Source organism: Sander vitreus, chromosome 11 (assembly GCF_031162955.1).
Source record: "Sander vitreus isolate 19-12246 chromosome 11, sanVit1, whole genome shotgun sequence".
Classification (NCBI taxonomy): Eukaryota; Metazoa; Chordata; class Actinopteri; order Perciformes; family Percidae; genus Sander; species Sander vitreus.
This window is the reverse complement of record NC_135865.1, coordinates 24649867-24662712: the sequence shown is the minus strand read 5'-3', so window position 1 is coordinate 24662712 and position 12846 is coordinate 24649867. Positions and strand designations below refer to the sequence as shown.

General features: G+C 41.0%; 1 protein-coding gene across 2 annotated transcripts in view; it reads right to left on the bottom strand.

Annotated features, from left to right (window-relative positions):
• Positions 1-12846, bottom strand: part of zmym2 (zinc finger, MYM-type 2) — a 36937-nt gene that overhangs the window by 3642 nt on the left and 20449 nt on the right. For both annotated transcript variants that reach the window (XM_078262487.1, XM_078262488.1), the window contains exons 12-24: positions 12672-12844; positions 12405-12570; positions 12225-12253; positions 11761-11902; positions 11322-11443; positions 10892-11042; positions 7525-7734; positions 4934-5067; positions 4631-4823; positions 4348-4490; positions 1428-1542; positions 417-659; positions 31-169 (exon numbers count right to left, since the gene is read on the bottom strand). In XM_078262487.1, coding sequence (XP_078118613.1) covers positions 31-169; positions 417-659; positions 1428-1542; positions 4348-4490; positions 4631-4823; positions 4934-5067; positions 7525-7734; positions 10892-11042; positions 11322-11443; positions 11761-11902; positions 12225-12253; positions 12405-12570; positions 12672-12844 — 1960 coding nt within the window. The remainder of the gene's footprint in view (positions 1-30; positions 170-416; positions 660-1427; positions 1543-4347; positions 4491-4630; positions 4824-4933; positions 5068-7524; positions 7735-10891; positions 11043-11321; positions 11444-11760; positions 11903-12224; positions 12254-12404; positions 12571-12671; positions 12845-12846) is intronic.

The window sequence follows — 12846 nt, the reverse complement described above, 5'->3', positions numbered from 1 at the left end:
CAAGACCATCAGTAAAGACATTGAACCCACCACTTAGATCTGTAGAGGTCGTAAAGGTGACACTCGTGCTTCTTAACCGGGCAGCGTACAGCGGAGCCTCCCGAGTCATCGTCTGGTTCATAGTCCTGATCGCCTTCCTCCAGCTTACGCTTCCTCGACTCGGTTTGCACTAAAGGACCAAAAGACAAAAATAAATCAAACATTTAAGATTATGGGTCTGACAAAAAACACAAACAATTTATTTAAAAGATAATCCATCTGAAGTATGAAAGAGATGTGTCAAGGTGTGATACGTCAAATCTAACCGCTTGGGTCACTGTAGATTGCACAGACAGGAAGCTGATATTGCTGAAATGCATCACAACTGATAAATAATAAAATAAAAAGTCTCAAAATGTACATGTTGCCGGTCTCACCGTGGTGATCCTGAGAGATGGAAGGCACGCGGATGCAGACGGTGGTCTCCTTAGTGACAGGATGGACGGTGTCGGGGCCGTAGACGTTGGCGAAGGAGAGGCGGAGGTGCTGCTCCACGGTCCGCAGGCCGAAGTATTTGGTGTTCAGGTAAACCAGAGAGCGCAGCAGAGCGGCCGGACTCTGCTCCCCGAGCTGTCGGCTGCTCCACAGGCTCTGCTCCTCCACTCGACCCCACAGCGAGCCTGGAGGAAATAAACCATCCTTAGTCTGAAGCTCACTACTCAGTATCCAAGATGGAGAAAAGTGGAGGGTATAGTAATATTTATGACCCTCAAACTGTACTTTTACTTGTTCAGGACATCTTTCTGCAGACTTGAATGACATGCATGTATTTAACAATTAGTTTTATTACTTCTAACAAATTTTTTTTGGACCAAAAGTAACTAAATTCACACTAGCACTTTAGTCGTGAATCATAACCAATAAATAAATAAAAGATTGAATACAAGCATATGCATATAAACTCATTTCTTTATTTTATTCTGTATCTTAAAATTTTACATCTCACAAATGCATCTTCACAAGTACAACAGGAGAACACTCGAGGGTTTGTTTAACCTGTGTCCTCATATAACATTATAGTACAATCACAGCAAATCAGGATGTGAACAGCAGAAGAGTTATAATCATTGGACACAGATCGTAATAGAGAGAAACACTACAGCACTACGCCACCAGGTGGTGCTAAGAGCAATACACTCAAACTAATTAACTTCACTTGCAGTTATGAAAGCTACTTTAAGAGCTCTGGGTTGGTTGAGATCCAATTTGACCTGTGAATTTAATTTCTCTAATTTGTGTGCATTGTGGTTCTTCAGATATTATTAACCGGTTGTGTGGCGTTTTAAAATGTGGTCACTGGCTCAACTGGTAAGAAATCCGACCAAAAAAAAAAAAAAAATCACTATACGAGTCATTTGGAGTTGGACAGATGGTGATTTCAGACTCACCATCAGGAAGCACGCTGGGCTGCCAGTCCCTCAGGACCTTGTTAAGCTCTTCTCCAAACTGCTGGTAGCACGGATCGCTAAATAGGTCATCCTTCCGGCCTTTGGCGTGAAGATGCTTCAAACACATAAAATGTCATTTTTTTTATAAAGAAGGTCAAACGAATAGCTGCAATATGCAGATATCAAAACTTTAGTGTCCTCATATTTAAACTATCATCACGGTTTATCAGGATGTGAACAGCAGAGTTAAACGAGTTATAATCACTGGACACAAATCTGCACATTTAGACCCATCTGGAACAAAAAGTTGTTTTCTGTCTTTCTGCTAAAACTATCTGAACATCATAAGCTCTCTTCTCAGCGAAAACCCATAAATTACCTTCTTTTTTTTTTTCTTTTTTTAAAAAGGGAGGGAAAAGTTAAAGCAGCAAATTAAAGCAGGCCCAGAAAAAGTAGACGACATTTCAAGTGTTTAAAGCCCAAATTTCTTCCTCAAACGTAACATAAAACAATCAAATATTTTAAACTTTGTTAGTTTTATAAACAGATAAAACAATCTTACATTTTTCTTTCAGAAAAATCACCCTCAAGGAACAGTGGACTTTGGACAATCCTATGCTCCACTCCAGAGCCATGCTCCCGCTGCTAACATGTGAGAGGATCAGGGCATGGATAGATGAGAGGAAAGACTGTGCGCCTGTTATATCTGTCCTCCTGGAAACACTCACTCTAACTTTAGTTCCTACCTCTAAAATGACTACAGATGGAATTCTTATAAAACAAAAAGGAAAGTTAACAAGGTTAAATCTAAAAATGTAATCGTTATTTTGTATTACTTTAAGATATTTCGTTATTTTAGTCGGTGAAACAATAATACTAATGGTGGTAGTGGAGAGGAAGTCAACAAAATTAGTATTGTGACAACCCAACTGCTAACATTACCAAATATACCATGCCTTTGTATATCTTTTAAAAAAAAAATTATTCTTTTCTTATATATAATATGTTTATGGCATATTTATCTTTATTTGATACTGACAAAGAGGTGACAGGAAATGAGGGGAAACAAAGGAGGGACCGTAGTCTATGAGAAGGACATGCAACAAAGGGGCGAATTAAATGGTCACGTGGCCAGCAGGAAGCCCCATTCTTTTGTTTTTAAAGTATAAACTAAGCACACTAGAAAGCTCCTCCTCTTCCTCAGTGCGTTCTTTCCCAGGTTAAGTACAGGTGGAATACAAAACTAACCAGACTGTAATGATTGTGATAATTTCAATCAATAGTTTGTTATAACCAAGCTTTATTTTCAATCTCAGCTGTAAAACTTGATTGCCATTTGATGCCTTTGGCATGTTATCAATACTTCAAAAATGGCTGTCCAAACATCAGCCACATGATTTTACAAACATGTCTTCAACACACATCTTTACTGTTTATATTTTGTTTTATGAGAGCTATACAGTCATGTGAACAAATTAGGACACCCATGCTAAAGTTGACTAAAAAGAGGAATAGAAAATAATCTTTTGGAAATTGATCTTAATGGCTTAATTAAAAAAATGAGGAAAAATCCAACCTTTAAAATAGCCCCACATCATCACATACCCTTCACCATACCTAGAGATTGGCATGGGTCATTATTTTAATTCCAAAGGCCAAGGGAACTTTATCAGGATCATAGTATCCTGGATCCATGAAATAACTGGCCTTTAAAAATAAACATCTGCCTGTCTCTATGGGAATTTAACATAGGGGTGTACTTACTTATGCCCCCTGTATTTTAAGGAAGAACATTTATTTATTTACGATACATTATTCATTCACAAACAGAATTGGTGTCCTTAAAGGATGGATTTTTCCTAATTTTTTCAATTAAGGCATTAAGATCACTTTCCAAAAGATGATTTTTTTATTCCTCTTTTTAGTCAACTTTAGCATGGGTGTCCTAATTTGTTCACGACTGTATATATTTCAGTCCGCATAATTTAATGCATAATCAGCCAAAGTCCGCATATTTATGCGGGGGCCGCATTTTTTCAAATACGCCGTACTTTCGCAACATAAATTGCCGATTTCCGTGCAAAATATGCGGGGCTTGAATGATTTCATAATCCCCGCATTTTCGTTGCAAAAATGTCACATATATCTTAGTAGAAAGTTGAAAAATGTTGCGTTTACGTCACAAAAGAGCAGCCATTTTCCCCTGTTGCCATGGGAACGTTATGAAGGGACGTAATTACGCGACGTGAACATCATCGAATAGCTGCAAACCCCGCGATGAAGCCATGATGAAATCGCAGTTTTTGCAAGTTCCCGCAATTTCATCGCATAAAATTGCGTAAATATCCTGCATATTCCATCGCATTTTTTAAGAAAACGTGCCGCATAATCAAGGATTTTTGCCCGCAACAATCACAAAAAAAACTTTTTCTGGAAGGACTGATATTTGCACTCTTTCCCACTTTGTGCTGCAACGGCTGCACAACAATTTCCCTCGGGATGAATAAAGTTTTATCTCATTTTAAATTCTCTTATGACTGTGCAAGTAATAACCTTTCATTTCTTCAGATAATAGCTACTGGGTTTTTGCCTCTTTTTGTAGTAGACAGAAAGTGACAGAAAATATGCAAAGTTGACATGCAACAAAAGGTCCCCAGCTGGATGAACTGCTGTTGTGTAGCCACTGTTACCTGCCATGCATCTTAGACCAAGGTAGATTGACGTGGAAATAATTTGCATTAACACTAGTGTTTTCAATAGTCAAGAAACAACTTGAAAATAAACCTTTTAAATTGTATGAACTGACATGGGGTGCAATCTTAATGATCAGTGTTCATTTTCAATGTTCTACTTCTGTTCTTATGGCTTGCTGGAGAGGTGCTGGTGTTTCTGGGGTTTGATTCTCTGGCTTGGTACCAACCTGCTGAATTCCTAGACAGAGGTAGAGGATGCTGTCTGGAGAGTAGCGCTCCCCGCTGGGCCTGCAGACCTCCCTGACAAACCGCGACAGAGCAACGTTCAACTCCTCTGAACTCAGCGACAACAGGTTACTTTTAGAACGAGCTGTAGGAGATGAGGAACAGACAGACTGCTTTCAGCAAACACATCCTACATGTTCTCAAATATGATAATCAACCTTTAATTTTCTGCCAAGCAACTACTACTGAGCCACGGCATTAAGTTCATGATCCGGTTCAGCTTACCTGGTTTGAAGCTGTCCTTTACTTTGGTGTCATCTGATTGGTCAGAAGGAGATAGCGCCCAGCGTTTCCAGGCATTGACGCCATATCGAGCTTTGAGAGGCAGCGCCCGTCCCGCTGAGTGTCTCTGTGTTGGATGGGAGGAAGAGGACGACGCCAGATCTGAGCTCTCCTCCACCGCCAGCCTCTTGTTCCCCTTCAACACAAACACACACACACACACAATTACAATACAGTAAATTGTAGGTTGGCCAGTGCAGTGTTTCTAATTGTTACATGTGTGTATGCGTTTGTGTGAGTGCGTACTTGTCTCCTGGGCTGTGGTCGAGGTGCAGACGCCTCCACCTCTTCCGGCTCCTCCTTCTCCTCAGCCAGCACTGGAGGTAGAGAGAAGCCCATGTCCTCGTCCATTCCCTCCAGAACTGGAACAGGGTCTGAGGCTGAGACAGGAAACAACATCTGTTGAATTATTGTTTTTATTACAAACCCCAATTCCAGTGAAGTTAAGACGTTGTGTAAAACGTAAATAAAAACAGAATACAATGATTTCCAAATCCTTTTCAACCTGTATTCAATTGAATACACTACAAAGACAAGATATTTAATGTTCAAACTGATAGACTTCATTTTGAATTGCTGGGACAGGGGCAACAATGGGATGGGGGGAAAAAAGTGGCTCTACTTTAGATTTAGATACATTGTGGTGATGACTCAGCATTCAGTGACATGACTTATTGTTAAGACAGTCAGTGTCTCTCAGCATTTTGGCGTTAAGAGCCTCAGGTACGGTAACACACTGTCACAGTCGGTACATTCTCATGCACTCAAGAGACCAGGTTATTCAGACAAACCAGTTAATTTAGGATGTTAACATGCACTTTTGCTGTAAATCCATGTGTACCTGCAGCAGGTCAGTAATCAGATTTCTCCCTTACCCCCAACTTTATTTTGGCAGCTTTACTTTAAAACTTTATTTGTGATAGAATTGTAATAAGAAAAAAATAATAATTTTCCCACATTAATTTATAAGTCAAAGAATGCTCTTTATGACGGTATTAATCCAGTTTATTGACCAAAATATATTTCAAGTCTTCAATAACTTTAACCTTTATCATATTTATTTAACCCTTTAGCATGATTGTAATCTTTCTTCAACCTACAGTAGGGCAGGAGTGGAACAAAACTTCAAAACAGAGATTTGGCGATATAAAAGATATAAACAACAGGACTGAAATCTGAATACATTGAGAGGTTTAAAAATATGACTTTGTGGAGGGAAATACCTTCATGTTTTGGCTCTACATGGCTCAGCAAGGCCCAGCGCAGTTAAAGCGTGTTATACCAGGCCAGTGAAAACAAATAAATTAGAATAAAAAAATGTCTTATTCCTGGCCTGGCTCATAACGTCTCTGGACAGTCAGCCAAACTTCATTCATTAAAAAGCCCCATGAAGTCAAATGATGTTACGTAAAAGCTGCTTTACTAAACATAACGAATGAGAAGGAAAAATACACAAAGAGTGAGAGAAAGAGTGACAATGTCAGAGTGAGCGTTAATTTGAATTTAGGAGCATTTCTTAAAAGGACAATTCCGGTGTAAAATGAACCTACGGGTTAATAACATATGTGTGCCTAGTCGAACGTTCTCTGGGACATGTTTTCATGCTAATTGAATGAGTCTCTGGCTTTTAACAAGCTACCGCAAAACCGGTGATTAGCTGCTAACATTAGCTTTTGGGGCAGAAGGTAAATCACTATTTTCTACCACTAACAAAGCTCAAAATAGCACCACACTTCAATGGTAGCATAATGAGGGTCCCTACATGTAAACCGAAGCATTGAGAACTTTGTATGTGTACAGACAGTTTATTAAAAAGATAGATTATAAAGACGGTAGCGTTAATGTTTACATTCGGCCGCCATCTTAGAAAACAGTCATGAGCAGTCGAATCACGATTGCTGTGTTTGAGCTAGGTTACTGGTTGCACGGCATTCGTGATTCAAGTGCTATTTTGAGCTTTGTTAGTGGTAGAAAATAGTGATTTACCTTCTGCCCCAAAAGCTAATGTTAGCAGCTAATCACCGGTTTTGCGGTAGCTTGTTTCAAGCTAGAGACGCATTTGATTAGCATGAAAACAGATCCCAGAGAACGTTCGACTAGCTACACATATGTTATTAACCCCTAGGTTCATTTTACGCCGGAATTGTCCTTTAATTTTGTTGGCATTCAAAACTTTGTCTTAAAAATACAAGTTTCAGTTCTCTTTCAACTAGTCTATATTGATGACGTTTCACTTCCGGGATTCTTCAGGTGCCACCGAGAATTCCACTGGATGTCCCTCATTTCGGCTGGATGTCCGTCACCTTTTGCTTCCTTTGTGTTGGCATTTTAAACTCCGGTTGATTTCTGAGGACTATGGTTAACTGCTCCTCAGATCTCTGCAGTGTAAATCCAGACAGCTAGCTAGACTATCTGTCCAATCTGAGTTTTCTGTTGCGTGACTAAAACAACCTTTGAATGTGCATGTTCCACCAAAACAAGTTCCTTTCCGAGGCCATTTTGCAGAGGCGCCATTGCTCCGTATGGCGCTTAGCGCTGTCCAAGACAAATGTGATTGGTTTAAAGAAATGCCAATAAACCACCAAATTCTCCCATCCCAGAATGCTGTGTGGACTCGCCAGACCCTCTGTAAAGGAAGGTCTGAAAATGCGAAACTATCTTTCAACAGACAAAAATGTTGCTCATTCAAGCTTTGAAATGCAGAGCCTGTCAATACTGTAGAAATATTATTAATTGGTATTAGTATTTCATGGCTTTAACATGTTTTTTTCTGAATTACATTACCTCACTAGCCTAGCATCAACAGGCGCAGAACTACATGTACAGTAGGCATTTACCTTGAGGGAAGTCTGCCTCCAGGTCTAGGTCGGGTGCGTACTTGTCCTCCTCCTCTCCCTCCTCTTTCTCTGCTATTTCCTCCTGCTCATTTTTCTCTTCTATATCTTCCTCCTCCTCCTTTTCAACCCTGTCCTGCTTCTCCTGCTCCTCTTCCTCAGAGCTGCTGCTGGAGATCTTCCTTTTACGCTCCCTCTTCACCGGCTTCACATCTGAAACACACAGTCAAGTAGGTTCTCATTGTCATCACTTGCTGCAGCTTTCTTTAAATCGAACAAACATCTTGTTAAATTGAGAATGTTTTAACCAGAACATTGTTTTTGGAAGGAGACGTTTGGGTTTACAAATTAAGGTTTCGTAATGGTTCATTCACCTCCATCTCAAAAGCTCAGCCAAAAAGCCCACAGCTACCTGGATGTCTACACAAGTAAGCTGGTTTTAAAATGAAAGTAGTGCAGATACCAATAGAGTACTTTATTTAAAACTTTCTTTCATTCATGTCACTTGATACCCATCATGTGAACATAAGCATTCAGTTGTGTAAAATGCCACCACCACCCATCCAAATGATTATTTTTGTTGTTACACAAATACATCTTTAAAAAAACAAGTCTTCAAATGCACTCGACCTTACCACACTACAGACTGTATGGGTTGTATAGCTGCTGCGATAGGGGGCCAATCACACATGGCATTAAAGGGGTGATAGAATGATTATATAGGATATTTTACACTGTTCCTTAAGGTCTTCTAATAGGGTATGTAACATTGGTTGGGCTGAAAATTGGCCGAATGCTATTTTATTAGGCCCTTAACTACCCTGTGAATATTGGAACAAGAGCTTTCCTTCCAAATATGGTATGCTCATGAATATTTAGATGAGCTGCGCGCTGATTGGTTTGAGCGAACCCCATAGAAACACATTGGAGACTAGACAGCAGGTCTCAAATTTCAGACACGGCAAAGTTTTACATTGTCACGCTATTTCGTTATTAAATTCACTTCTGAGACTTTTTTAAGCGAGAAATCAACTATATAAAGCTCAAATATGGGCCGTTTTACGAAAACTGATGGCTAATTGCAAATTTAGTAAGACGTGTCGGACTTTAGGAGCTCAACAGTCTGACGAGAAAGCACCAACCTCCATACCCAGTTAAAGTCACCGATTCTCGGTTACTGGACGACCGGGGCTCGGGAGCTGCAAGCTAGGCTATGTGTCCCATTTAATCCTATGGGAAAAGATCGTTGCTACACTTTCGGCATAACTTTCGTACATTTACAGTTTGAATGTCGTCACGCCACTCACATAACATGTACCCCAAGGTCTTATAAAGCTAACAATGGTGTCCGATTTCAATTTAATGCATTTTTGTGAACATTAGGGATTTCGTTAGCTGCTACTGTCCCTTCAATCCTATGAATCGCAGCTAGCTGCAGGCCCTGGAGCTCCATCAGGGCCTCTGCATTTTGTAGTCCAGTAACCCAGAACCGGTGACTTTGCGCAGGTATGGAGCACCGCGGGTTTCCCTTCGTGACGGAGATCCAGCTAGCTCACAGCGAGCCAGAGTCTATGAAGTAGGACACGCCGGGCGACGAGGCAGCACCGGCCGCTGTCACGTAGCCTGCTGAGCTCCTGATGAACTGCGACACAGTTGGACAAAATTTGCAATTAGCCATACATTTTCGTAAAACGGCCCATATTTGACCTCTACATAGTTGATTTCTCGCATAAAAAGTCTCAGAAGTGAATTTAGTAATTAAATAGCGGACCTCTGGAGATCTGCATGACCTAGCTAGATTCAGAAGACTAAGCTGACCTCAGGTTAGTGGTGTAGCCTATGCAAATGTTGGGGCGTGACAAAGACTATTTGATTGATGGATTTGGGATGCTGACGTCAGCTTCCAGCTTTGTTGAGATTCACCCGTTTTCAGCGGCAGTTTCAAAATGTGAGATTTGCAGAGGATAGGAGTATCAATGGGATTTTGAGCTTCTATGTATGTCATATTTACCCGTCGTTATAGGGGGGAATACACTTCAAGACGTGACATGAACTGTCCTCTGGAGGACATAGCCACACCACCGCTGCTCCGTGGATTGTTATTGGGATGATTATCACAGAATACTGGCTGAATACACTCACCGGACGGCAGCTAGCAGCTAACGGCTATCTGGCTGTACACACACACCGGAGGGCAGCTAACAGCTACTACTGCACTACTGTTTTTTTTAGGGGGGGGAATACACTTCAAGACGTGACATGAACTGTCCTCTGGAGGACATAGCCACACCACCGCTGCTCCGTGGATTGTTATTGGGATGATTATCACAGAAGCCTGTCTTAATACACTCACCGGACGGCAGCTAGCAGCTAACGGCTAACAGCTATCAGCTAGCAGGGCAAGCTAGCTACCGGCAGGATCGAGACAGGGACCAGGGTAGGTGAATTTAAACAATGTCTGAGTTGAAAATGCATCTTGTTGACACGTAAGGGCCCTGTTCATGTGGCACAGACATATTAATTGCATTTTGTGTCTGTTAAGAGGCACAAAGGCACTCTAAAACTTTCCCCGACCACTGCCGTTTTAGCTCAAGGGACGCTTGTAGTACATAGCTGCAGCTTCTCCGTGTTACCTGCACCGATTCGGGTCTGGGTTTTTTCTAGCGAAAGTACTTGCGTAGCTATAGCGATCAAGATTAACATAAAAATTGGCCGGAATTCTCCTTTAACTGCACAGCGATCTCACCATTATATTGCAGCTAACGCTGTCTGCGTGAAGTTTTAAAAACTGTAACCACACTTATGTTCGCTTTACCGGCATTGCCGTGACTCACTGTGACTTTAACAAACTGGAGAGGCAGGGCGTAACTTTCGCTACATCTGCACGTGTGTGTGTGAGTGTGTGTGTGTGCGTGTCGGAGCTGAGCCCCACTTTCTGTGAAACATGTAGAGAGAAAGCTTGCTCTTACGCGCTCTCAGGTAACAACATTTGGCACTGACTGATTTTAAATGAATTAGTTCCAAGTAACAACGTAATTCTGCGCTTGTGTACTGATATAGCAAGACTACTTTTAACCTCGACGAGAAATATCAAAATGTTTTGATCTCGTCACACCGCTAATATTTTATGTAGCCGATGTTTGGGCTTTTGCAGTTTCTCTGTCTCAGAGGTGTTGATTTGAACTAAAACATAACCATCTCTGATGTTTTGCTTGTTTTGAAAAATTGCTTCTTTTTTTTTTTTTAGATTAATACAATTTTAAAACTGTGCCAGTTCTCCTGGCTCTAACTGCTGTAACTCATGTAATAACTGTTAAAATAAGTTGTCATTTTTATCTGTCTGTATCAAGATAATCCCTCATGAGCGCACCTGGCTTCGGGTCCTCTGTGATCATCTCTGCCATGGAGAGCAGGTGGGCCTCCAGATGGTCGGAGGGCACCTTGTTTTTTAGTTCGTTGATGGTCTGGACGATCTGCTCTGCCCCCTGCAGGGTGGTGGGCAGGAACACAGGCACAGGAACCTAGACAGGACAGCACACGTAGCCATTTGGTCAGTAATCAGACAACCTTAATTAATAAATGTCTCCTTACTTAGCTTTGGTGACACTAACAACACATTTCCAACATAAAAAATGTGTACACTTAAATTGTTGTGTTTGCCTATTTGTTCATAAAAAAGAGACATTTTAAGCAGCCTGGGATTTTAACACTTATCATACAGGCTTTTAGTAATTTGTCTACTGTATGTCAAGTTTTTGCCTTTTAGCATAAATAAGCCATGTGTGCTCATCGTGTCTTACCGGTACAGGCAGAGAGACTGGGGTGGGAGTGATCTGGGAATACATATTCATGGGCATGGGGATGAAGACAGGCACAGGTATGGGTACAGGAATATACTCCCTCTTCACACCATCGTCTACATCTGCGGAAACAGATATGTCAAACCATAAAATTATATACAAAAATCAGTACGTGTAATAATGGGTCATGAAGTGATGATTTTGAAGGGTGAGTGGCAACGACTGTGGCAACCTCCACATAATGGTTAAGTCGGACTCAAGTGAAACTTCACAAAAATGTCCCAATTCCACTGCCTCTCTAAAGCAAACCTCATAATTTCCCTCTACCATGTTTCCTATATATATATATATATACATACATACATATACACACACACACACACACACACACTGTATAATTCAGTTTGTGGAACACTTCTAAGTAAGATGCTTCGTTTACCTGTTTGTAAAAGTTTGCTCTGCATGTGTGGCTTGCAGTAGGTAGCCTTGGTCAGTGTGAGTGGCTTGCAGAGCACTGCCTTGTTCTTGACATCTCTCATCAAACCTCCACCAGCATACGCCACAGTACCCTGGTTCACCAGCTGCAACATGGTTGAGAAAAACATAAAAAATGTACAGGTTTAATCGCACAAACAAATGTGGCTTCTGCTCTGACAAATCAATCTTTTATTAAAACAAATAATGGGGTTGTTTTTTTATGGGACAACAGGTAAGTAAAAGTCTGACAAAAAAAAAAAGAACATATTTGGTTAACAAAAAGGTAACACATTTAAGTAGATGCCCTACATTTCTATACTATTAGGTGGTACATTTAATGAATACTTCAGATAAAGCAACAACTAATGTTTCATAAATTCAAAGCAAACTGTGTAATACAGACACCTTTTCCAAATTCTTACTTACCCCAAGTTTGGCCCCTTGCATTTCATACCCTGTAAAGAGGAAAATGAAATACATCACATCTTTGCCTCATGAAGAATTGACACAAAGTAACATAAGAAGGCAGGCATTTGTAGGAAGACCTTAGTTATTCCAAAGGAAACACACGCATGCGCGTACACACACACACTCAGTTTTTTTTACCCAGGGTGGTGTTCTCGGGGCCTTTCTGTGTGACCATTATGGGGTCGTTCTGCTGGCAGTAGAACTTTAACAGACACTCCTGGTCACAGAATTGCTTCATCTCGGCTCTCCACATCACAGACTCTGTCAGGTTACCCTGCACCTTACAGCAGTCACACCTCGCCGCCTAGTGGAAGAGAAACATTTCAGAATATTCACAACAACGTATTCCTGCGTACAATTACATTTGTGTTGATTTATTAAGGGATACACTGAGTGTGAGCGGACCTTGTAGTACCAGTCGTGGAACTTCTTGGCACAGGTCTCGCTGCAGAAGTCCCGAGTCATGCCGCCGAGCTGCCGGGTCAACCCTCTCTTACAGAGCTGGTTGCAGTGGTTACAGCTGACACACTTCAGACCCAATTTTTTGATAAAATCCTGCTTAAATAACAGCTTACAGCCT